The sequence below is a fragment of the Pseudopodoces humilis genome, chromosome 1 (genome assembly GCF_049639895.1).
Source record: "Pseudopodoces humilis isolate 2021_Gansu_Grassland_sample_001 chromosome 1, ASM4963989v1, whole genome shotgun sequence".
Classification (NCBI taxonomy): domain Eukaryota; kingdom Metazoa; phylum Chordata; class Aves; order Passeriformes; family Paridae; genus Pseudopodoces; species Pseudopodoces humilis.
In genome coordinates, this window is record NC_142200.1 from 41,496,882 (window position 1) to 41,522,612 (window position 25,731).

Below are 25,731 nucleotides of genomic sequence, written 5' to 3' on the forward strand. Positions count from 1 at the left end.
TTTCACAACATCCGATCTGTCAGTCCTCACAACACTTTGGTCTGGAAATTACTTATTACCAGATGAAATGCACTGAAAATGAGTGAAAGGAAAAATGTCAAGCTACCTACAGGGCAACACAACAGGATTTATGTCATCTGTGGTTACAATAAATATAGACAGAGGCAAACAAATTGCACCTGACTGTGCATACAAAACTCGAGACCTTTCTATTTATTAAATAGAAGTTATTACTGTTTGCAGGAAAGGAGGTGATGCTCCTTGCCAGCTACATATGGCAACATATTTCTAGATGCTTGTTTTTATTTTTACCAATTACAGCTTCGGGTTGATGTGTGTATGTGTGTTTTCTTTTTCAAAAGCTAGTGCAGGTTGAGGTATTTTTCTAAAAACAAACACACACACCTGTAGTAGTGACCGCATTTTAACCACAGAAACAATGTGATACAACCCATCAGGCTTCTGGATTCTACAGAGTTTCACAATGTTAAAACAGATTTGTACTCACATCTTACTTAAATAAAATGCCAAATTGGTGTCTTCAGTCTTAATTTCATTCTTATGTATTGTTATTTATGTCCATAATTATCACCTTCTTCACTTTAATCTTATGTTTCTGATTCATTATGGACTAGTTTATCTTAGTTTGTCCTCTGTGTGGAGTTTCAGAGTTTCTAGCAAGTACTGATTTTCCACAGTACAGTTTCCTTTCTTTCCAACACTAAATAGTTAAGCTCATAAAACCAAACAAAAGAATTCCTTTGCAACTTTTTCCAGCATTGTTTGTTTAGATTTCTATGCATGCAATTAATCTGGTTTCACGTAGCAGAAATTAAAACACTATTCTTGCTAGAAACTGCAGAGACTAAGACTAATGCTTGTCAGAGAGACTGGGATTAACACCTGCCAGAGAAACTGAGGCACCAGGTACAAAGTTTCAGTTTCACTAAACAGAAATAACCAATCAGATTTGCTGCTCATTTTAGATGCAAGCAGAAAACTAGGGCTTCCTTTTGCTTTAATCCCATCCACAGTGGCATAATGCCACATAAGATAACATGTTAACAAGGCTCTGGAAGCTGAGGACTTAAACACGCAATAAAGCAGCAATTTAAAAATTGTGGAGATGAAGAAAACCAAGTGAGAACAGCAAGAACAAGTCAGGCCAGAGACATTTTGAACTCAGCACCCTATCTGGGACAGTGGCCCATGTGAGGTGCAAAAAGCAAAGAAGCACAAAGCAAGTGAATGCTTCTTTTCTGATACACTCCTAAGGAGTGAGGTTTCCCGAGGGAGCATCATTTGACTTATCTATAAAAAAAATATTTATTTTAGTTAATAAAGTTAACTAAATTATTAACAAAGTTAATAATTATAATTATAATTTTCTCCAGAAAAAAAAGTCCAATCACTTTTAAACTGAACTCTCCAGAATTCTGGTAATACTGTAGAATTTCTTATATTCTAATTAATGTTTTTAATGTCAGCAAAGAAAGCCACTGGAAGGCACCATAGGTGGGTCACCAGCCGTAGATTTCTGATTAAGTCATTGTGGTTTACTATTGCTACAACATCTAAAGAAATCTCAGAAAAGATAATGAGTATTATGCTGAGAACTGTACCAAAATGTATGAGAAGTGACAATGGATTTGTGGCAGATAACGAGCCTAAGCAATGAAGTGCATTTTTAAAGAGTCACAGTGCTGATCAAAAAAAATACATTGCAATATATTTTTCTTGCAGTTTAACCTTACAATACTACCAACAGTTGGGAATCTCCTTCAGAACATTTCATTCATTCATTCCAGTTCATTCCAGATCAGGAAAACACAAGCATCTTTCTTCTTTTCATAAAGAGAGACAGTGCTGCTAATAAGCAGATGGAGAATTTTTACAATTACTGGCTGCAAGTCTTATAAAAATTAAATCCATTTGCTGTTCTTCCATTTAAAAAGCATGGTAACAAAGCAACAGAAATTAGCATTCAGTGGTCTCTTAAATCATCCCTCCCTGCTCAAAATGTGAAAATAAACCACCACACATATCACCAGCAGTCTTACATTTTGGCTCTGTGATGACGACAAGGATCATGACTGTGTCAAAGGCAAACGATTATTGTCTACATTATTACTTCTGACTGTTCAGAGCATCTGGAACATGCAAGGCAGAGAGAAAACTTCCACCACCACTTTCCAAAACCCTTATAAATTAATTGATGACAATTAACAGCTGACTAGTATTTGAAACTCACATGCAGAGGATGTAAAAAGTTTTGCTTCTTCACAACCAAATTTTTGAAGTCACAAGCAACTTCTGCATTAAAAGTATGAGCAGAAATGCTCAAAGTAGCTGCAAAGTTATACACACAACAAATAATCACGCTGGATACTTTATAATATCATAGTGCAACTCCTCCCCCTCAAATCTTACTGCCATTCTTGCCTTCAAAAAGTGACTTGTACCACAGAAGTGTGGCAGAGAAGTTATGTTGCCTTCCAATCCTATATAAAATCATGTCCTAGTTTTCCTTTCCATTTTATTTCCATTATTTACTTTCCATTATTTCCCAGATTATGATTTCTTCCACTAACCTCCCAACAAAATGAACTATGATAACTTAAAAATTTATACTCAGCATCCACAAGGACGATCCACTAAGGAGATAAGTGAAATATTTTTCACTTACAGTTGTTAAAGTGATGAATCAGCTCAACATATTCATTATCAACATGAGTGATATTTTCAGGTTTTTTTTTAATACTGAAGAACCAAAACCAGAGATTTTACCACAGATTTTTCCTCTGAGTTATTAGATCTGAGAAGTCATCAATATGTATGGGTATCATTTAGCTAAAACTGTAAAGCCATGCAAAAAAAGAAATAAAAAAAGAATTCCCTGCTCTGTTCTGATGCCCACTTAACTACCTTTTTCCTCCACAACTGCTGTGGTGAGTGGAAGGTTTTTAACAATGAAATGCTTTTTCAGATGAGAAAAGCATCATAGAATCTTTAAATTGTAAATAATATAAGCCACAGGTCAATAATAATGTAAGGAGCAAACCTAGCTCTACTGTTTGAGTAGGAAAACTAGACTCAAGTGCATATAAAGGTTACAAAGTAGAGGGGAATTATCACCCTCCTGGCATTTGTTTCAGAATTGTTTCATGCAAAAACATTGGTTTTGTTGTTGTTCAAACTGACAGTCTTATCTGTTGTCTGGCTCATTGCTTTTTAGCCATGAGAACAGCAATTATGTCCTATTTTATTTCCTCATCCTAAATTTGTACCCTTCAAAAAGTCTACTTAACCTGGTATTTTTTAATCCACCATTCCACCCATAAACTATTCAAGAGAAAATATATCTCTTTCTCCTCCTCTTCCAACTACTACAAACTCAGGCTGATGACAGTTCCTTAGTCCAAAAAGATGCTTTGGCCCTTCCTTTTTAAATCAGTAAGCATACACCATACAAAAACACTTATATCCTTCCAACACACCGCAAATATCCCATATTATAAGGATAAATCTGTTGAGCTCCATAAAGGAGGAATAAGTAAGTCAAAGCTTCTGTAAAGTGTCCTGGTATACAGCTATATAATCTGGTTTTACAAGCAGCTATGTAAAACTGCTACATTACTGTCCATAATATTTTTTTTTCTCTGTACAAATCTGCAAAGAACTTGCCAAAAGGCAACATGATGCTTTATCTGCAACTGTCACAAATAAAAGGTCTTTTTTCACATTCTGCCTTTAAACAGATAATGCATTATTAGGTTGGGGTATTTATTTATTCCTTTTATACAAGTAGTTATACTGTTTTCCCATTCTAAAAGATACTGAAATGCTTCATACCCTAGACAAATCACATTATTATTGGAACATACCAGATTCACAACTTGGCAACACAAATTATTTTTTTTACTTTCATGATGCCTCAATGTACTTCAAATGTTTATGTGTAAAAACCCCAACATTATGCTTTTCCAATTAGTCATAAAAATTGAAGATTTAAATTAAAAAAAACCCAAAAAACCAAAAAACTGAAAAACGAATCATAAATAAAAAAGCCCAGACTTACCTTCACACTTCTCCCTCACCTAATCAAGCAAATCAAATAAACTTAAGTCTCTGAAGCTCACTCCAAGGAAGCTAAACACTTCTCTAGACAAGTCTGGTTAGAGCCATCACCCTCTACAAAATCGATGCTGTCTCAAAAGCTCCTTTCCTTGCCTAATGTTTGTACAGAAAGCTTTATTAAAAACATGAGGTAAGCATAAACTAGGCTACGTGAAAGAACACCCTGCAGAAGCCACACAGAGCAGCAGGTGGTAGAGAACCACAGCTACAAAGGGCATCCACTGCACTGACCAAGTGGACCCTCATTTGCAACATTGTCTTTCGGTATGTGACTTCTCAATTGCTCTGCAAAGGAAGCACCAAGGGTGGTGATGGTAAAAAGGACAAAATTCATAGACGCTGAAAAGCCCACAGCACAAAAACATGGGAATAGCTGTAGGGGAGTTTACCAAGGGTCATTCTACTCCCTAACTTTTGTCTCCAGCTATGTATGATTAATGTCAGATGTTTAGGGAAGAGTTTAAAACAGGACAAGCATGCAGCAGTGCTGCCATAGAAGAGTCTTCCTGATTCCAGTTTGTGGCTACAACTAGAGGCAAGATCTTTGTATTTAATTCTGAACAGATTTGTCTTGTCTTCCTTGAGTTTGTCCAGTTAGCCTTGAACCCATGTAATCTTTCAGCATCTGTGTCATTCTGTAACAAGGAGTTCAGCAGCTCATACAGTGGGATGAATCAACTCTATTTTAATGTTGAATCAACCTACTAGTTTCACTTGATGCACCTAGCATGAGACAGTAGCCAGTCATTTGGTTTACTTCTTATCTATTTATTAGGCATGGGTCTCTTTCATGCCCTCTCCACAGCAATCTCTTTATGAGATTGTTCTATTCTCTTGAACATTTTGCTCCTACGAACTTGCTCTGAAGCTTTTCCAGTTCCACTGCACCTTTTTTCTTGTGAACGGGAAGACCAAAGTGACTATCCACAAGTACAGTGTGTGTGCGAGCTTAAGGGATTCTTAAAGTTGTGGTGATTCTAGCAGCCTTTCAGAGTATTTAAAACCCAGAACAAACCTCAACCCTTCTCACAGACTACTATTTAGGTCGGAATGAAGCTTCTCTCCACAAGCAGACAGTTCTAGACTGGTTTTCTCACTTAGCTTTAATGTTCCCTTTCCCATGCACAGGAAGGTGTCAAGGTACCTGCAAAACAGCATAAGTTTGCCGCAATCGGTGTTTCTAAAGAGTTGCAACCAGATGAGAGTAGTTGGTGACACAGGACTGAAATGATGTATTAGCCAAGACAGAACCACTGAACTGACACCAAACAATGGCCAGGTGAAGGTGAATGGGGACAAGAGAATGAAAGAGTGACTGTGCTGAGGAGACAGAGTGGGAGGAGAATGACTGGGACTGAGTCAAAAAGAATGCCACTGTGCTGGGACTGAGCAGTGAATCAACAGCCATGTGCAACAACTGCTCCATGTGCCCAGGAAGTTGGAATAACAAAGCTCGGCTGAAGCTGTGAGTAGTGGGAAATATATCATATGAAGTAACAATTTCATAGCATATTTCCAGAGAGATTGAGGACAAAGATAAAACCAGCAGGTAGTCAAGTCTGTTGCCCTCATCTGAAGGCAAATACTGTTATCCTAAAGGGGATAAAAAGAGATGGAGCAGCTGGCCTATACACAAGAATGTGCTAACAGATTCCTACAGAGCAGGCAAAACTCTCTTTAACATACTTTAATATATTACAGCTATGGAGTTAGAGACCATCTCCATAGAAAGGGTTAATCAGACAGCAGGGTTGTTAGTCTGGAACACGAGTGTCCTGATAACAAAAGAACTGTAAATCTGAATTGTCATCTACAGATGATTCAGACATTTGTATAGAAACTGCTTATCACAAACATGACACAGACCCTGACAAACTGGATATGAGAGGCATTATTACATTTTCACACCATCCCAGTCCCTTCTTATTGTTCCCAAGAAAGTTAACCCCTTGCCCAACAACATTTCATACACCCTAATTTCTCAAGTTCTATTATACATATTCTCAGTTTTATTCCATTTGGTCTGCCCTTCTTTATTCATCTCTTATCTATCCAACACACTTCCACACTGAAATGGGAACCAGGAACAAAAGTCACGCTCCCCATACCTTACCATCAAACTGCATTCTTTACAAGCTAAAGATACAGTGTCATGACTTAAAAAAACAAAACAAAACCCCAAATCAACCACAAAACAAAACCCCACATAACTGCCTTCTTCCATATATAGATATGGACAGAGCTTCATCCATTAAAGAGATATACAGCAGTGTCATCCATTAAAGAGAAACACACTGGAAAAACCTCAGGGGGTTTTTAATAACCCTGAGGTTAGTTTAGAATTCTTTCTAAACTTTAGTCTTCCTGTGCTTTCTAAGATATTCTAAATTTACTTCTAGATCTTCACAATGCAGTAGATTCTACAAAGAGCTGCTTCATACTAACCCTTACTACGAAAGGAACTTTTCTGTTTTGGTGAAAATTGACAAGGAACTCGTTATAAGAGGAAGCCTAAAAACAAGCATAATTGGATGATTTTGGTACACTTCAGGCTTTATTTGTTCTACCAGGAATTAGATGACTTTGGACATTTAGGTGTCTTATTTTCACTTGAAAACCATTTTATAGGCAGTATTACACATACATTTTTTTGAAGACAGACACATTAGAAAGGCATACCTTTCTAATACTGCTGCCACAAACCTCAACACCAGTAAGATTCATTTGTGAAAAGATGGAAGCTGCAACTGCACTAGGAACCTTGAAATGACATGCAATGCTTTTTTTTTTTCCCCACAGCTGGTTGCAACAAACATCCTTGGTAATAAAAGAGAATTTTACTTTCCCCAATAAATTAGGTCCCTCTCCTGACACCATGAACCAACAAAATGGGTAACAGAACCAGTCACAAAAGGATCATAAAATTATTTTTAAAGCACTGTGACAGCCCACAAGAAAGACCGAACCAAAGGCTTTTAGAGAATTCAAGCCATTAGAAAACCTACTCTGTTCAGGTCTCCTTCCAGAACTACAGTATTTAGAAAGCACACTTATAAGAATGAGAAATTATTAAGACTGGTCCTACACATACCACTAAAGTTCTCTTCCATCAATTCTTAAAAAAACAAAATTCCAACAAATTCAAATCAATCTCTCCTCCAACTTATCCTGAAGACTCCTGAGAGAGTTTAGAAGACAAAGTCAGACAAATCAAAACTCAGTAGCTTTCTCACTGCGCTCACAACTCTTTGCAGAGCGCAAAACTATTAGCAAATCCATAGCAAATCTCTAAGAGCAAACGACAGAAAGCCTCATCAGAGGTGAATAAACCAGCAAGACAAAAGCATTTAACTTCCTATTAATGTTGTTAATTCCTCTGGCTATATCCTCTCTCTCCTTCCAAAGGAGAGCACTGCACTCCCAGCAGTGCACGCTCCACTTGTGCCTGTAGCCTCTTTCTGCATGCAGCACCAGGCAAGCTACCAACAGGAGACAAGACCCTCTTTCTTTGCTTCATCTCTTTAGATGGAGATCAGGGCACTGACAGGGCAAACATATACTGCTTTGCTTCTTCCCGTTACCCCTGAAGATCCTCTGTGGTGCTGGCAAGAGCCATGCCCCAGAGAGGTGCCAGACCTGAGGAAATGCAGATGCCTTGTGTGGCATGCAGCTGCAGGAAAGCTAACACAGGCCTCTTGAACCTTGTTTAAAACACCAGGCAAACTTAGGGAGAATGTGGGAAGACCACATAGAGAGGGGCATTCAATACATGGATGCCAAGATAGCAATGCTGTCAGCTGTGCTTAAAGCTGTTGTTCTCCAGAGCCATGTAAGAAAGAATATGGGGCTCAGCTGAAGCCTTAAGTTAAACAAAGCAGAGGGGTTGGATTAGTGTTCACAAGCAGCCTGATACTTCAAACAACATAAAAATACACTCTGGAAATAACAGCTGAAGGCAGCAAGGTCTAAAGTCTGTTTATGTCACTGTCATAGGTGCTGTGATCCATCAGATTTCATACATTAAGCATGTGCTACACAGAAGCACATATAGTAGAAGTATATATAAAATATAATATATATTTTATATATATATATAATAGAAGTATATATAGTAGAAATTTCTACTATACTTAATTAATAAATCATCCAGGAATTTCACAAACTAGGCACAAAGAAGCACAGGTCTCTGTCTCAGTGACACTGTGGATCACCTACAAAAGCACCTGTATGTATGAAAACTGTGATCAAAGATGCTTCCTTCAAAATGGGCATCAGGACTTCAGGCATTTTTGCACCACCATAAATACACATAATGTGTATCAAGATATTCATGTAACTGTGTCCTTGAGGAGGATAATGAACCAATTCAGCCACACTGGCATTTGAACCCATGTGTCCAGGAATTATAAAGAAAAATAGTCCCAAGGTAACTTAAACTATCAAAGCAAGGAATATCTGAGCCACTTAGGTATTAGCTGAACTTGTGTCATCAGTCCTGTTTTAAACTTAATGGGGTCATTGTTTAACTACAGACTGAAAAAAAAAGCTAGCTATAACACAAATAGCTACAGCACATCCAGAAACATCCTGTTTCCTATTCTGATAATCTGACCAAATCATGAAAACAGAAAGTTGAGAGGGGAAATACAGTCTGTAACTACGGAAAAAAGCTTCAAGGCTTGATTCCTGTATCAGAAGATGCAGAGACATCCCTGCAGCCAGGATACAGCAGGAAGCAGCTGGTGCACAGGTACAGTTTTGTCTGGTCATTCAGGTATAAATCCTTTCACCTTGCAGGCATGAATGCAAAAGGTGGCTGTTTCTGTACCACTACTAACTTGCAACCTGCTGACCTGTAGGTCTTGCCTAAAAGGCCCAGCTGAAGAGCCCAGTTCTACCCTGAAAAATAAGGCTCCTATTTTTGGAAAGACAAAGAGGAGACAGACAGGGAAGGGAGAAGGATGCTGCCCAGACCAGTTATGCTGTCTTCATCCTTCAAGTTTCCCAGGATCCAACTAGATAAATCCCAAAGCAACCTTATCTGACCTTGCATCTGAGACTGTCTTGTGCAGGTTGAACTGAAGAAATCTTGAGATTGCTTCCAATCTGAATTATTCCATAAAGTACACATTTAGAAATAATTGTGAGCTTGTGGGTGTTTTGAATATATTATAAAAAAACAAAAAAAACACGGTAATGAACTGACAAAAGTAAATGCTTGCAATAACACAGTCATATCATCACCCTTTATCCATGTTAAGTCATCAGTCTGACAGGATGACACAAATTCCATTTGCCGTAATAATGATTCCCTACCTTGAGATAACCTGTTTTAAATTCTGTTACACAACAATAGTTCTAGACTCAATTCTAATTACCAAGCCAATGTTAGTTATAATTACCATTATAATGGATCAAGAAAGCCAGGACATGAAAGCAAGTCCAGAAATAACAGCAAATCTTGGCTCATCTTTTAAGTGACCTCTTCAGAATTTCATGAAGTATGTTGAATCCCCCTCAATGTAATGCCACAGAAGGACAGAATTTGTTTTGAGGGCTTTTTTTAAAGAGCCAGGTTAAGACAGTAATAAATCCACATTCTAAACAACTGAATGAACCTTAATTTGAAAGATCAGAAGGCCTCAGGTAAAAGACACAGACCTACATGTATCCATGCAGGAAGGACTTCTAAAATAAAGTGTTCTTCACTCAGGGAAAACCCAAAAAAAACCCTTTTGGACAACATTAAAATAATTTTTTGCACATTATTCAGTATCACATCAGATTGCCTGATGTCAGGGCACACACACTGCAGCACAATACAGAGCTGAGAATGTGGTAGGGATTTATTAAAGAGTTTTGAAACACATAACACATGGCAAATCTCTTTTTCAGTTGTCTGTCTTCATTCAGCATAATAGTTTAGGGATATTAGCACTCTCTGTGTATTCCAGTCTCTACCGGGTGCCCATGAGAGAGCTGGAGAGGGACTTCTTACAATGTCTTGTAGCAATAGGGCAAGGAGGAATAGCTTTAAATTGAATCAGAGCACCTTTAAATTAGATATCAGGGAGAAAATCTTTACGGTGAGGGTGGTGAGACATTGGAAAAAGTTGTCTAGAGAACTTGGGGATGTACCTGGAACTGTTCAAGGCCAGGCTGGATGGAGCTTTGAGCAACCTGTTCTAGTGAAAGGTGATGCCCATGTCAGGGGAACTGGATGATCTTTAATTTTCTTTCCAAGCCAAACCATTCCATGGTTCTAAGATTCAAAGGGAACAAGCTCTTAACCATGTGACTTTTTGATGAATTTTCACCCAAACCAGAAGTTAGGATCAGCAGACAAGTGTCTACTGCACTTAGTAGTGTGCTGTGCAATAAAGAGGATCTGCAGTTAAGCCTAACCAGTTAAGCTTTATTCATGCTATGAAGCAAATACCTAAGACTAATTCCATACCATTCTGGGATAAACCTCACTTGCTCCCCATGTAAAGCAAGCAAACATAGCTACCCATCAGAAACTGATAAAGTGGATTTACCAGAGAGGGCACAAAGAAAAGACCATACTCTTGTAAGATACCAAAATTATATACTCCATACAAATGCTGGCCTACTTTAAGGGGTTAAGTGTTTTGGAGGGTTCAAGTGGGGAAGATGATGCCACTCAGTGCACAGGGACAAAATTCCCAGTTTCAGAGGTAGTATGGAAAGAGAGAGAAATTTACATATAGGATCACACATTTTCATTTAATTACCAGCATTTAAATATTTATAAGTTTAAGATAATTCATAGATAAGCAATTCTTACAAAATGTGGAACTTCAGCTCATGAGACAAAAAGTCTCTACACAAGTTTGGCAAAATATAGTCACTACTAGTGCATAAAAATATGGAGTGTTCCAATTTTTAAGGGATTACATGGTGCTCTTTTGGAAAACATGTACATTGAAAAACTGACATTAATGGTTGAACTTTATTTTGGTACCATGTTCTCCAAGAAAAAATTTCCCCTAGGTATCCACCACTAGTAACTGGAAGTCAAAGAACTGCAAGAATAGAACCATCTGGGATCACCTTGTCAGATCTTTGTCCTGCATTATCTTAACCAAAAATTCAACCACTTATAGGTCAAATGAAAGCTAACATAGTTCAACTCTCTCATCCCCTAAAAATAGCTAAAGGAAAATAAAGCATGGTCCTGTCATATCTTGCACATGCTTCCTTCAAAAATTTTGAACTGAAGACAAAAAGTAGCTGCTACCACAAGGCCAGCTTCAACTTGCCTTCCTCATTATCCTTTATCAAGCTGCTTTACACATCAGAAGTGGATAGTTGATAGGAAAGACACAGCACAGGGACTTGGAACATAAATTGAGTCATGACTGCAGCTTTACAGCCTAGAGATAAGCGAGAGTCTTATCTTCCAACCAAAACAATACGTGAAGCTTTTCTATGTAGTTAATTATCACCAAAAAGAAGTAATTTTAAAATTAGATATCTTAGTATATGGGGGGGGGGGGGGGGGCAGGAAGAGATTTCACAGTAGAAACACTCTTACCAAGAGTAAATACTACCATAAAGATATTTTGGCAGTAATCCTAAACCTCCAGAACCTCTTGGTATTTGGCATATTTTGAAGCGGCGTAAAATAAATTTCATGGTCTTCTGATTATCCACACACTCGATTAGATTCTAGATACTTAGTAAATACCACAAAAATGATGATATATCAACATTTGGCTTTTTTTTCCCTTCCCTCACCGTGAACTAGGCCACAAAATTAACAGGCCTTTTAAAAGAATACTCATACAGCAAATGACCTCCTATAGTGAACAGTGCTTTTCTATTCTCTCTTGGAAACCTCTCAGCTTGCCTACAGTTTTTTCTAGCAGTTTTTCCCTTGGAAAACAGCATGTCCCAAGTAAAGCAAAACAAAGACTGCAGCAGGCAGAACAATCACTGGGGATTTACCCTCCTGCATACACTGAATTCCCAGAAGAATTTTTTCTGCTGAGGGTGACCACCCAGCAAAATTCCCACTGTGGCACCCCAGCTGGGATGGGGGAAGAGGAAATCTGTAGGGAAAACCTCAGTTTCCCAATGTACCCACATCTTTTGTACTAGCATAAATATTCTAGTTAGATTTTAAAACTTTTCATTACAGTATGTTTGCATCCCAAAAAGCCCTCTCATGAGCATAATTTACTAATATGAATGTGCCTCATAGCATTTATCCAACTTTCCATGTACACTGAGGTAAGTCATGCTGGTGTAATAAAAACAGGACATTTTTTACCACTTGCATAAATCTCAATTCTGTTTTCACAGATTTATGCAGACCATGCAGCCTCTTCTGATGCTGCAGCCCAGGACCTGGGCTATATAAATTAAGTTTTTCAAAACTTGAAATTGACTAAGCCTTGCTGAACTCTAAGCTACAGATGCTAGAGTGGGACTGACACTCACAGGATCCTGATGAGTGCCAGGTCACACGTGTTGCCACAGCCAGACTCACTGTTTCAGAGAATCACAGAAGCAATTGGGCTGGAAAAGACTCCAAGATCATCGAGTCCAATTTATGGCCAATCACCATGTTCAATTAGACCATGGCACTAAGTGCCACATCCAGTTTTTTCTTAAACACCTTCAGTGATGGTGACTCCACCACCATCCTGAGCAGCCCCTTCCAATGTCTGATCACTCTTTCTGTGAATAAATTCTTACTGATGTCCAACCCCTGGCACAGCTTGAGGCTAATTTCTTTTGGCCCCGTCGCTTGTCGCCTGGGAGAAGAGTCTGACCCCACCTGGCTGCAGCCTCCTTTCAGGTGGTTCTAGAGAAGTGAGGGGTGAGGTCTCCCCTGAGCCACCTTTTTTCCAGGCTAAACAACTCTGGCTCTCTCAGCTGCTCCTCATCACACTTGTGCTCCTTCCCCAGCTCCACTGCCCTTCCTGGATTCGCTCCAGCCCCTCAATGTCCCCCTTGTGGTGAGGGGCCACGGACAGAGCCACCGTCCTACCCTCCGGCCCCAGCACCCCGCGATGGGGACGATTCCTGGGAAACTGGAGACTGCTCTCCCTCCGCTGTGAGCAGGACTCCCTGTCACACTCACTCGCGAACATTTTCATACAGAATCGAGACATAAACGAGTTTCAATAAGGCTATAATCCACTTCGCTAACAGCCTTGTCCGTGGCCCCCGCCGGCAGAGGTTCCCGGGCCTGCGGTGCCCTCTGCCGGGCTGCTCCAGCACGGATCCCCGGCCGCTCCCACACCTCCCCGGCCGGGGTTTCCCGGCTGCCAGACCAGCGCTGCCCCGTCCCCCGGCTGCTCCTCGGGGGCCACAGCGCGGCCCCTCCGCTCTGCCCGCCCCGCCTGGGGCCTCTCCGCCACATTCCGGGCAGCGCTGCCTGCGCGGGGCTCCCTGGTGCCGCACCAGCCGCCAGCACCAGAGAGAGGGTAAATCAGAGTCAGTCGGGTTGGAAAATACCTCTGAGATCATCGATTCAACATCTGAACAACCACCACCACCATGTCAACTAGACCACGGCTCTAAGCGCCACATCCAGTCTTTCCTTGAGCACCTCCAGGGACAGCGACTCTGTGCAGCCCATTTCAAATGTTACTTTGGCCTGGGGTACCGTCACATCTCAGTTCTTTTCACACAGATCAGTCCACTATAAGATACTAAATAAAGATCTACAGTTGACACATAATGTGTCTTTAGAAATAAACTTACATTTTCTGCAGAAAAAAAAAAAAAGTAGCTACCATATCTTAGCCAGTAAGATTCAGTTCATACAGCTTTCCCTTTGGAGCTTTGCAATCCTCATCACTGCAAAGGGAGTCATGCATGTAGTCCTTTAGCTCATCATGCTCTATTCCCAACACCTGGATTTTTAGATAGTCACAGTCTCAAAGTATAAAGAGAAATAGGAAATGGTCTCTCACCCACCACACTACTGGAACTTGGGCACCAACTTGTCACAAGCAGCCAGGGACTGTAGAGAATCCAGATGATCATCTCTGGTGAGAAACTCACCCACCTGATGACTTTTTGCATACACATTGAAATACAAGAAATTCAATTTTAATATAAGAACAAGCTGCTTTACTGCTAGGAGTGACCAAGCACTGGCTCATGTTGCCCAGAGAACTTGTGGAGTCTCTGCTCTTGGAAATACTCAAAACAAACCAAACACAGCCCTGAACAGCCAGCTTCAGCTGCCCAGATGTGAGTAGAAGGGTTTCACTAGGCACTCTCCAGAGGTGCTTTCTCACCTCAGTCATATTGTGATTCTGTGACCATACTGCCAAACTTTGTGAGGGGCACTGCTTGGTTTTGAGGTTTGAGTCAAAGAAAATGCCTTGAAATTCTTGTGTACCGCATTCCTTCTGAAAAGATAAGGTAGGCAAAATCCTCACACTGCCCCAATTCAAATGCAAACAAATATAAATATATGCCATAACTATAGCAGCAGCTTTTTTTCTTAAACTTGGAACAGTTTCTTACCTTACAAAGCTCATCAGTCTCCTCTTTGGCAGGCAGGGAATTAGTGTTTGTGCAGGAGTCCGAGTCTGATATCTCTAGTGAGCCATCCTCTTTTTCTGACCCATCGCAATGATCGGTGGAATCAGTATCCTTCTCCCAGTCAATGAGCTTCAATTCATCTAAAACAGAATATTGGTAAAAAGAGTTTTTCTTAATCACCATCTATTATAAGCACAAAGTCAGAGTAATACCACAGCTATCCTGACCTTGGGGAAAAAATGGCAACATTATTTTTTACCTATGTACAACTGATCTTTATATTTAAGTATTTTGTGTCTCATAAAAGCTAAATCCTACTAGCCAAAAATGTTCTGTGAGGAAGGATAAAAATGACATACATAAAAAAAAAAAAAAGTACTGTCTGCAAAGAGGTGGTACATTTAACTGCACAGGTAGGTAGGGTGTTCTTTCAGTTTAGTTATTATTAATTTTCCGTAGTTTAGTTAGGGGGCCTTTTTGCCCAGCTGCATTGGATTTTCCTCGTGTACTTGTTCAGAATTAACTGTTCTAAGCAAATGCCTTAAACAGTGCTAATTAACATCTGCTATTAGTGGTAACCCTCACAGAGGAATGAAAAAGCTAGTTGAAATGGTCATCTCCTAGAACACTATGCTTAAATATTCAAGTCTGCAAATCAAATCTCTAAGCACATCAAAGAGAGAATTGTTGAGGACAAATTAAGAGAAACAGGAATAAGAAAAGATGGAGGCAAAAAAACAACAAATAAAGTCCCAAACAAACCCATAATGCAATGGCAATAAAAGATGCAGACAGAAATGTGGAACTTTTTTCCCACCATCCTTAGGATCATGTGGTATTTAATGCAACTCCAAAAGTCCATTTGTAACTCCAAGAAACTGAAGGGCATGGAAGCCTGAGCTGCAGCAGCAGCCTCAATCCTTTAGGTCCAAATGCCACAAGGTAATGAGAAGTGATAATTTCAATGTGTTTTGCATAAATGAGCATGTTCAAAGGAGAAGGGATGAAAGCTTTTTAGGGAGTTGCTTTTCTTGCTTTTGTAAATGCCATATTTCTAACACTGGAATAGTCATGTACAAGGGAGAGGCAGCAGAGAAAGAAGGCACCTACACCATGCTCCAGGCATCTGTACAAATCCATGGAACTGTGGAAGTACCTTCTGTACTTCTGTACTTGGCAGTGCTACTGTAATCTAAATTACTAGTTTCTATACTGACCTTTCAAACTCTGAAGTCATCCAGACAAGCACACAGCTGTAGTGCTGCCTCCTTTTACACACACAAATGCATTTGTTTCTGACTATGAGGAAGCTTCATCAGAAATTTTAGACATCAGCAATCAGGTAGCACAAAGAGGTTTCTCTTGAAGCTGTGTGACAAGCTGCACACAACTTGTGACAATGGTATAAATTCCTTGATGAAATACAAGGCAATCCATTTTATCTTGTCACACTGAAGTACTGACACAACTCAACACGAAAGGGAACATCTCTTTAAAAACTACCTTTTACCTACTGTCACCTCACCTACAATTGTACCTACATATGCACGCACACACAGGCACATTGGGTACAATGCTAAAATTAGTGTATATGATGGCTACTTCAAAAAACATGGAAATTACAGTACTTTTACTCCCCAGTGCTCTCAAGATATTTTTGGGTTTAGAAGAAAAACATGACAATTATTGGATTTTCTCAGTAACCTTCAAGCAGATACATAACACATCAGGGTTTCTTCAATTACAGAGAGAAACCAAATTTTGCTGTCTTACAAGCATAAAAATATGTCTGTGCATTGTCTCAAAAAAAAAAGAAAAAAAAAAGAGGAAGATTAAAGCCTGCAAGATATACTTGCAGGGGACAAGTGAATGATATTAATGGTATTAATTAGAAAAATTCCTGCTCAGCAACAGATTGCAGTTCAGGAAATGAACAGTCCTTCCTTTTTGAAAAGAAGAAAATGACTAGGAATTACAAAAAATAGCCATCAGATAATGGTTAATCAGACAATGACAGTGTTATATAGATGGTAAAATTATAGAAGAAAGGAAGAAGATTTTGCATTTTTGCTTCAAGCCTAAGGAGCATATTTAAATAGTGTCATGAAACAAAAAGGCATCAATCAGTCAATCTATTTGTTCAGCTCACAGCAGTGTTTGAATGCTTTGTCAGACATCCAGGATCCAGTCTATTTGTAATATTTCAGATCTAGCTGAAGTATTACAAAGTTAACCTAACTTATTTTTACATTGTAAAGACTTCCTAGCAAGTTCTAATGCAACTTACACATTCTCCCAATTAAGCAAAGATTTTTCTGTCTTCAGCTGCACTTTTTAATCGATTTTTCTCCCCTCTGTCATCTCCTGGTCCATGAATTAGAGAGGAAGTTCTAAGAACTAAACTCATGGCTGTTCATATAGTGCAGCTAATGGGGGAAGCAAAGGAAGACCTTGTTCCAAAATGAAAATGCATGGCACAGAAGATGATGCTATCTGCAGCTGCAAAGTCTGCCATACCTAGTCAGTAGATGCAGACAACTGTGCTCCTTTACTCCAAGGTTTAAAGTTCTGGTACGTCATTTATACTAAGAGCTTACTCTATACCTAGATCAAATTTATGAAAAAAACCCAAACCTTCCAACTGATCTAGCCAAAATAGGAATGGATCATGTCATTTTGTCAGAATGACCTCAAGAATATTTTCATTGCAGCACCTGAAATTGACAGGTTTCTTGTTAAATCTTGCATTTGAACTTACCTTCACTACTTCTGTCTTCTAACAATAAATCATGTCTGTTAGGCGATTCCTCTGCTCTGGAAGTGTCACTTTTTTTGCTGTGCAACCTTGGAATCAATGTTTTATTTTCATCATCTGAAAAATCACTGCCACTAGAGGTCCATATTATGTCTTCAGCTTCCTTAGAACTTGCAGCACCAGCAGCAGCTCCTATGAAAAAATATTGCAAAGTGTTAGATTGTTACAGAAATGCAGTTCTGTTAAATTCAGAAGTATTAAAAGTTAAACTGTACTATTTTTAATGGGCAAAATTATAAATTCTATTACTAGGCATCAGAGATTAATACTGAAGTATTAACTCACATGTATTTCTTAGTCATACATGCATTATTTTCAGTTTAGCCCTCAACAATAAATGAAAGTTTTATACAATGAGGCTACCATTGTGTACTTCAGCAGTGTGAGGACAAGTCATGACTGTCTGACATTTAGTCCCCCTACACACAGTCCTAACACCCCTCCACTCCCCCGCATGTACCCTTGTAAAATGCTGAGTGGTTTAAAGAAAGACTGCCCTTAGAATTCTGGGTTTGGGAGCTCTCTGACTATCCAACGAGTAACAAAGAATAAAAGTATTCCATCAGGAGAGATTACTGTTCAGTTTTTTCCTGAGGGGAAAAAAAACACAACTTCTCAAGTGTTGCAAAGAAAAGCTGTTTTTGAAGTAAGACCTTTTAATTCAAAGTATCTTTCTGCATAATTTTTAATCATAAAAGCAAGAAGAAAAGGATTCATGCTTAGCACAGAGCATACAGAACTAGGAAGGTAGAATTTTCCACTTCCTACCACTAATGAAACATTATAGATGGGAATTTAGATGATTACTGGGCGTTTGGAATTAGGCAGAAGGGCCCAGAAGAGAAAAACACAACCACATCTCCTCCTGCAACACAGAGAGGTTCTTCTTAGAAATCTAGAACCCCAAAAGATAAAAAGAAGTGCCCAACAGGTCACCTACTTACATCCAACAGAAGCAGCACAGCTGCTGGAGCAAGCAGAAATACAGACTGAAAAATACCACCCCCTCTTTCTTTCTTTTCCTCTGGGCTCAAAAAAAAGGAAAGAACTAGAAAGAGTAAGTCCTCCTCCTCTTTATTCTGCCTAGAGTTCTTTATTTTAATGACAATATTACATAACTCAGGGGGATACAGAAGACTGTAAAAGCAGGAGGTTGACAAAACTCTGATTTTTTATCTATTGCTCATATTTACAAAATATGTGTTCTCTCATGCCTGGTTGCCTGTCTAGAAGAAGACAGAATAATCTCACAATCTGTACAGCTAAGGGCTATTTTTCATTCCCTTCTAATAAAAATGTGAAGGATTTAAATATCCCATCCTTGCTATAATACACACCATATACAGCATTAGCGATGCTCCTTTCACCTTTTCAAAAGCAATAGCTGAGTGCCTGCAGCTTTGCAGAATACATTTCTGGCACTATGGGTGAATAGATGAGCCCCACCACAGTAGTGAGAGATTGTGTATCTTATCAAAATTAGCTTCTAATTACAGTAACAGAAGAAGAAATCAATCAGTATTTTGAGCCAACTTCTACCCCAATACAGGACAAAATAAAGTAACAATAATCTGACAATGTTAAGATGAAATAATCAAAACATACTAGATGCACTTTCAGCAGCTGTTAACAGTGGTCCAAGATGCTTCTTAATCTTGGATTTCTTACTAGAAGGCCTCTGGGACTATATTAAAAAGAGACAGAGATTTAATCACGAAGACATTAAAAATAATTTTAACAAGTATCAATATATTCAAAGCTGTTGTTACCTACCAAATCTCAGCAGAACAATTTCAAATTAATTTTAAAATCTTTTACAAGATTGTAATATAATGAAGTATTAAAGCATGAGAACAGTAACATAACTTCTGAATTTTCATATATTTGGAAAATACAAACTTTCTGTGACTGACAGAAATCACACGTGACCTTAAGAATAAGAACCAGTATTTTCAGCACTAAAATGTCAAAAGTGGGCATCACAACATGCTTGGTAAAGCATGTGTCCTACTGAAAAGTTACAGAATTACTTGGTTGCCCTGTCTCTGATTTTACTGTATCCCACAAGATATGCAACACTGTGACTGCTCCGTACCAGAAGAAGAAACAGAAAAGCAGCTTGGGGTCAGCACAAAATACTCTTCATTCCAAGCTGGCTGATCAAGCAGGATTTTCTACACTTAATTCACTATTGCAAACACATTCTTTAGGTCTAGCAAAAAAATCATCAGATGCAAGCTACAGTATTTTTGTTTCATATTTTTCAGGAAATGTAGCACTCAATCCCAAATGTCAAATTACTTTTGCATCCTTCAGTGTATTATTGGAATTTTCTAAGTGATAAGTGCTATCTAGAACACAACATATTAACTTATGCTCAGCAAGTTACACTAACAAGTTAAGACAATATCCTTATGTAACTGTGCTTTCCATTTTTTGTCTCTTTTGACAGTTGCAACAACATGCTGTTAGTTTGGGAACAACACCAAAAAGAAGGCAACATCTTACTATTCAGTCAAGCATGGAAATTCACTGTCAGTTTGCATCTGTTACACCACTAAGGCAGCATTTTACCTCCAGCACTGAAGTGCTCTGAAAACCATCCCCACACCTAAGCCACGCATTGGAAATCCAAGCAGCAGACACTGATGTCCTGGCATTTGACTTTTTCAGATGCAGAGGTGTCTCATCTGGGAATGGTGTGCATTCTGCATTCCACAGTCTCTTCCGCTAGAGAAAGGAAAAACAAACCCATTAAAAACACTGTCTAGACATAATCAATTTCAAGTTAAATTTACTTAATCTGGGCTACCCCTAGTATTTTCTGAATGCTTACAAACAAATTCTAATTTTTAATAAGCTTGAGAAAAAAAGCCTCAACCATTTGCAAGCATCTTTTATGAAGCACTAAATAATACCACCACCAATGTCAGAGGTAAATTAAATTTTTAGTAAGTTCATTTTCTATTGGACTAAGTTACAATTCATAGTACCTGATAGCTGCTCAGTGAAACTGAAAATACTATGTTACACAAGAATAGCTCACTAAAATACACTTTAACTAAATAATGCTTTCAAAGTCCTATTTAATCTGATTGGATTTTGTTTATGCAGGAGGTCACACTAGGTATCACTATACAGTACACCATTAAAAATAACCAGTCAACTAAAGAACTACCCCAGATTATTTCAGCTGCAAGAATTACATTTATTTTCACAACCATTTCCCCATCAAAAACATTGCCTTACCCTTATGGGATGCTGGAAATCATTTAGATTATTAGATGAGTCACAAAACAGGATGTTGATTATCATCCAGTGCTAATTTCATGCAAGAGATTGTAATATCTGAAAACAGCTGAAGATTCATGACAGAATTGCCTGTTCTCAAATCCAAAGCTATCTCTCAGATTCAATACCAGTTTACACACAGAAATTGAACTTGAGCATGATAATCATTTTATCCTACTGTGCTGAAATTTATCTTAGAAAATGTTGATTGTATCATCTGTCTGTCTTCTGATATACCTTCTCTTGAACAACTACAGTTCCTACCTATAAATAATTATTACACCAAAGTTAAGTTAATCAGCGCACACATTTTCTGCCAGGCTCGTCAATTAGGATTGTAATATACAAGTCAAACGTATGTGAAACAAAAAACCAAAAAGTAGAATCACAGAATATCCCGAGTTGGAAGGGACCCACGAGCATGATAGAAGCCCAAATCCTGGCCGTGCACAGCCCCAAGAATCACACCACGTGCCTGAGAGCACAAGCATTTGGCACTGTTTTTCCATTTTGTAAATGGCAATGCATATTTGTTTTCCATAGGTTTTTTTTTTCCAGCGCTCTTGAGAGTGAAACAAGCAGTTTCCAAAAGCCTACAGTGAGCAGCATCTTCACCCCTCCAGTCACAAAGTCCAGTAAGAAGACAGAGCAAAACAAACACGCTTGGCAGTTTCCACTGATGATAACTGACCCTGCTAAGAGCCTCTTCTAAAACTGCTGGGGGTATTCAGACCTCAAAGCACCTACACATTATCACCAAAGTCAAACTGTCCCCATAACTACTCCCACAGATATATGAAAGGTACAGTCTTGAATCTGACATGGTAATAAATCCAGAATCAACAGCGCTTTGGTAAGGACATCATGTCGGGTAAGGAGACTACAGCAGTTTATCAAGAAAGGTTAACATTGCAACACAAAGAGAATTTAAGCACTGCTTCCCTCCCAGTGAAGATGCTGGCCCAAGCCTCGATTTTCAGAGTGCTTAGATGGGAATTTCTACATTGGGCTGTCCTCTTGGCAAGTGCTTCTGATGGTTTTTAGCCTTCGCCAGTGCTGGGAGTCTTGCTTATATGCCTGGTTTTGTAGCTTCTAGAAGATTTTGCGAGATACATTTTGCAGACTTACAGTATCAAATACAGTTCACCTAAGCTTGTTTCTTGAATGGGACGCTCCAGTTTTGTCTGTGCCAACAGCAGCACCATAGCTTACAAGCAGGTTTACAGAACACCACTTCTGATGGTTACTTAAAAGCAGAAGTGGTTGCAAATAAGTGAAAAAGAAATGCACATCATTGCATGCACTATGTGTTGCATGAAATAGGCATTGTAATGTACTTCTACTGTTAGGAAGCTTAATAAACATAGAACTAGGGAGTTACTCTCTGCTAAGTCTCTCATTCATGTTATTCTTAAAATCATGACATTTCCTGACAGACAGGAAACCTCAATGTCTCTATCCTGTGCAATACCAATGGAACAAAGTAACAGCATGACACAAGAGGCAGGAGATGAACAGCAGAATGTGGCAGCTGAGACATGGCCACCACTGCACAACTGCCACAATTTGGGAAAGGAATACCATACAAGAATCAGCAGGATAAAAGCCGCATGTAACTCCCTCTCCCTAAGTAATCCCTAAGGTTAGGGTGCATATAGAAAAGATATGCTTACAGTCAACAACGTTAGAAAAGCAGTCTGAGTAGAACAAACAGCTGGGTTTATGCTTAGATGGTTACACTTCTATTTAGATTTCAATGTGAAGTTGCACTGGAAGTGACTTTTAAACACTTGAAATTCAGAGTACTAGACAGTCATGGCTGTGACAGGCAAAAAGACTTTTCATAATTAATGACTTCACAGCAGAAGAGTTTTAGTTAATCCTGCACTTCCTTAGCCTGACTGAAGGCAGGGCTGCTCAGGTTTTCAGAGCAGCACTACAGAGCTGTCTCAGGGCAGATGACTCCATGACAAACCAGAAACAACTGGAACCCCCTCTTCCTATTCTTCTTCCAAAGCACTCGGCACTCGCCAGACTGTGCAGACACAGTAATGATGAACCAAATGGTCAGAAAACTTCTTTGGGAAGAAGCACTTGTTATCTACAACTGATGCAGCAGCAGAAGAAAGGATAGAAGGGTCAGTGGGACCACTCCAGCAGCTGCTTGACATTATGTCAGCTTATTTACAACCTGAAGAACCATCAGTACTGCAGACAGATCTGATAATTAGCTCGTTGTTTCACCATGCACCCTGCTCCCCAGATTCAAGAAAATTCAAGAGTTTCTGCTACCACCACACAGAAATTTATAGCCACTACAATCACTGAGAAAAACTGAAAACAGTCCCCAAAGTCTCAAACCAAGAAAGTAAAGAAATAGACCCTTTACATGAGATGTTCCTCAGCTACTGCGAATTCTTGCAGACACCACTTGGAAGGAAACAAAAGAGAAGGATTTATGATTGTTGATACTGACAGCAGTGGCTTTGAGTCCTGTGCTACAAATATCTTGCCACCATATCCCACATCCTAGATCACCTTAAAAAAACTGAAAAAAAAATAAAATAAAAGAGACAATTACCTCATCCCAAACTCCCCGTTAATTTAAATATCTCTATGTAACTATTTGATGTGAATTCATGAAACAGGACCTACAGCTTCAATCCAGTTGCTGAGAGAGCCTGGGAGCAGGTGCAAGGGAGCTGAGAGCAGCCTGCAGGGCCTCTCTTTGGCTCTTTGCCTTCAGGCACGGTGGGAACAGCGCCAGTGCTGGGGACAGCACTGTCACCCTTCACCTGCAAAGCCACCTTGGCACAGAGGGGTGGTGTCCAAGGACTTCTACCACAAGAATACATCTGCTGGCATGCAGAAATAGAAAGTTTTAAAGGCTCTTAGCTTCTGCCCAAGCCTGCTTCAAGGCAGCAGAGAAATAAACACTTTAAGAAACTTACTTCTCAAGAATAAATATTTATAATGAAGTTATCTGAAGACTGTGCTGTTCCCAAAGAAATGAAGCAACAATTTTAAGTTCTTTTAATCTTGAGTCACAAGGTTAATCATCTTTTTCTTTTAATCAGAAATAAAAATGGGGCACACAAAAAATAAGTGGTGTAATTTATTGAAGGAATGCATAAAGTGTCTAGAAACAAAGTATTGGAATTAAAAAAAAAAAATAATCATTGAATCAGGCTCAAAAGAGCTAGTGTGTAGACCTGTCATACATCACAAAATCAAGATTTATTACAAAACAGTCAAACAAAGAACCATGTAAATCGTGTAAAGTGTCAAAAGCCAAAATATGACCTCTGAAATTTTGAGTTAAAAAGGGCAAGGCTAGGATGGCTATGTCATATAGAAATTGTCTTGACCTCTGTTCCCAAAAGCATTGCATTTTGTCTCTGGAGCAGTTCCTTCTAAATGAGTGAAAAAAAAAAAAGAGTTACTCCTGTTGGCATAAGTGGAATTAGGACCAAGCCCTCCTAATAAAGGGCATCACAAGCAACTTACCCCATTACTCCTTTAGTTATTATTTGAGTTATTAGTGAGATAAGGCAAGTCAGCCTACATGGTGCAGATGTGAGGAAAAGGGAGGCACACTCTGAAAACACCATGAAAATGCATAGTGATTACACAACAGACTACTGCAAGTATGGGGCTGGGGTGTTGGCTTTGACTTCTAAGTAGATGTTGCTATCTAGGACATCTCCCCTCAACCAATCTGTGTGGTTACTTATTCCCAGGACTTCTTGCCCTGGTACACCCTATATAAATTCACTGGGACCATACGCTCAAAGGCTACTCATTACACACCCTTTACACTCCAGACAATCCCACTTCTTTGGGGCTACCCCAAAAACCACAGGAAGAACCACAGGAGCACATCACCCAATATATTATCCACCTCATATGCAAGTGGCATTTCTTTGACACATCACCTTCTCTAACACAAAAAACAACATAAGTTGAAGGAGAAAACTAGTGATAAAACATTTCACCACATTAACTCCTCCTGCTACAGACTTCCAAATCCAAAAATTTATCACATCACTTAAACATCAGTCAGAAATGTTCAAATACAACTGTTACATTCTTCCTGAAGAGAGTAGAATGAAAAAGTATTGAAAATCACAGCTCTAGTTGACAGACACTCTTCATGGTTTAAAAAAAACCTGAAGGGAGCAATCACATAAAAGTACGCAGATATCAAACACTAACCAACAGCCACCCACACCTTTCACCTTTGTTCTTATTGATTTCACATGAAAGTACTCTAACTGAAACACCTCAGATAGTGTTGGCCTTCAAAAGCCCAATTTCAAGATAGTACAAAACCGAATTTGACAACAGGCACCTGATTTTCAGCAAAGCACAGTATTCATGATACTGAGTTCCTAAAAGTGTAACTACTCATTTTAGTGCCTAGATAAAAAGTTCTAATTTAATATGAAAACATCCTTGCATTTTAAACTCTCAAGTGAGGACTCAAATAAAGGTTGCAGACTTAAAGTCACGGCTTGTGGCTTTTTCCCAGCAAAGATTATTTTTTTTACTCCTATAAAAACAGTACGTTTATTTTCCAAAGATGATTCACAACAACACGTGTGGGCCCTAGAAAGGTTCTCATCAAGTTGTAATCATTCATAAAAAAAATTCATACTGTAGGATCACAGTCAATGATAGCAGTGATAACCTGCCATTGCATACCTCCTTCTACTCTCATGGGAAAGAAATATTAAACAAAATTAAAACCTTAAAATAAGATTCCCATTGCTATTCGTGTGAGACCAAAATTTTTAAAACACTCTTTTAAAACCTTTATTTGTGCTCATGATTTTTACTACACTAAATGAAAGACTATTTTCAATTACTTACATTGACGTATATAAGATTACCATTTGAATGTCAGGATTTTTTAACCTACACATCCTTTTTTAAGCAAGGGTATAAATTATAATATG

At 38.9% G+C, this 25,731-nt stretch overlaps 1 protein-coding gene across 5 annotated transcripts in view; it reads right to left on the reverse strand.

The window, feature by feature from the left end:
- SPIDR (scaffold protein involved in DNA repair) overlaps positions 1 to 25,731 on the reverse strand; it is a 199,527-nt gene that overhangs the window by 172,407 nt on the left and 1,389 nt on the right. For all 5 annotated transcript variants that reach the window (XR_015771929.1, XR_015771930.1, XM_088051736.1 and 2 more), the window contains exons 2-5: positions 20,057 to 20,212; positions 19,088 to 19,166; positions 17,426 to 17,614; positions 14,650 to 14,807 (exon numbers count right to left, since the gene is read on the reverse strand). Coding sequence is in view for 3 of the 5 variants with exons in the window: in XM_088051736.1 (XP_087907862.1) it covers positions 14,650 to 14,807; positions 17,426 to 17,614; positions 19,088 to 19,166; positions 20,057 to 20,212 (582 nt within the window). In the remaining 2 variants the exon portion in view is untranslated. The remainder of the gene's footprint in view (positions 1 to 14,649; positions 14,808 to 17,425; positions 17,615 to 19,087; positions 19,167 to 20,056; positions 20,213 to 25,731) is intronic.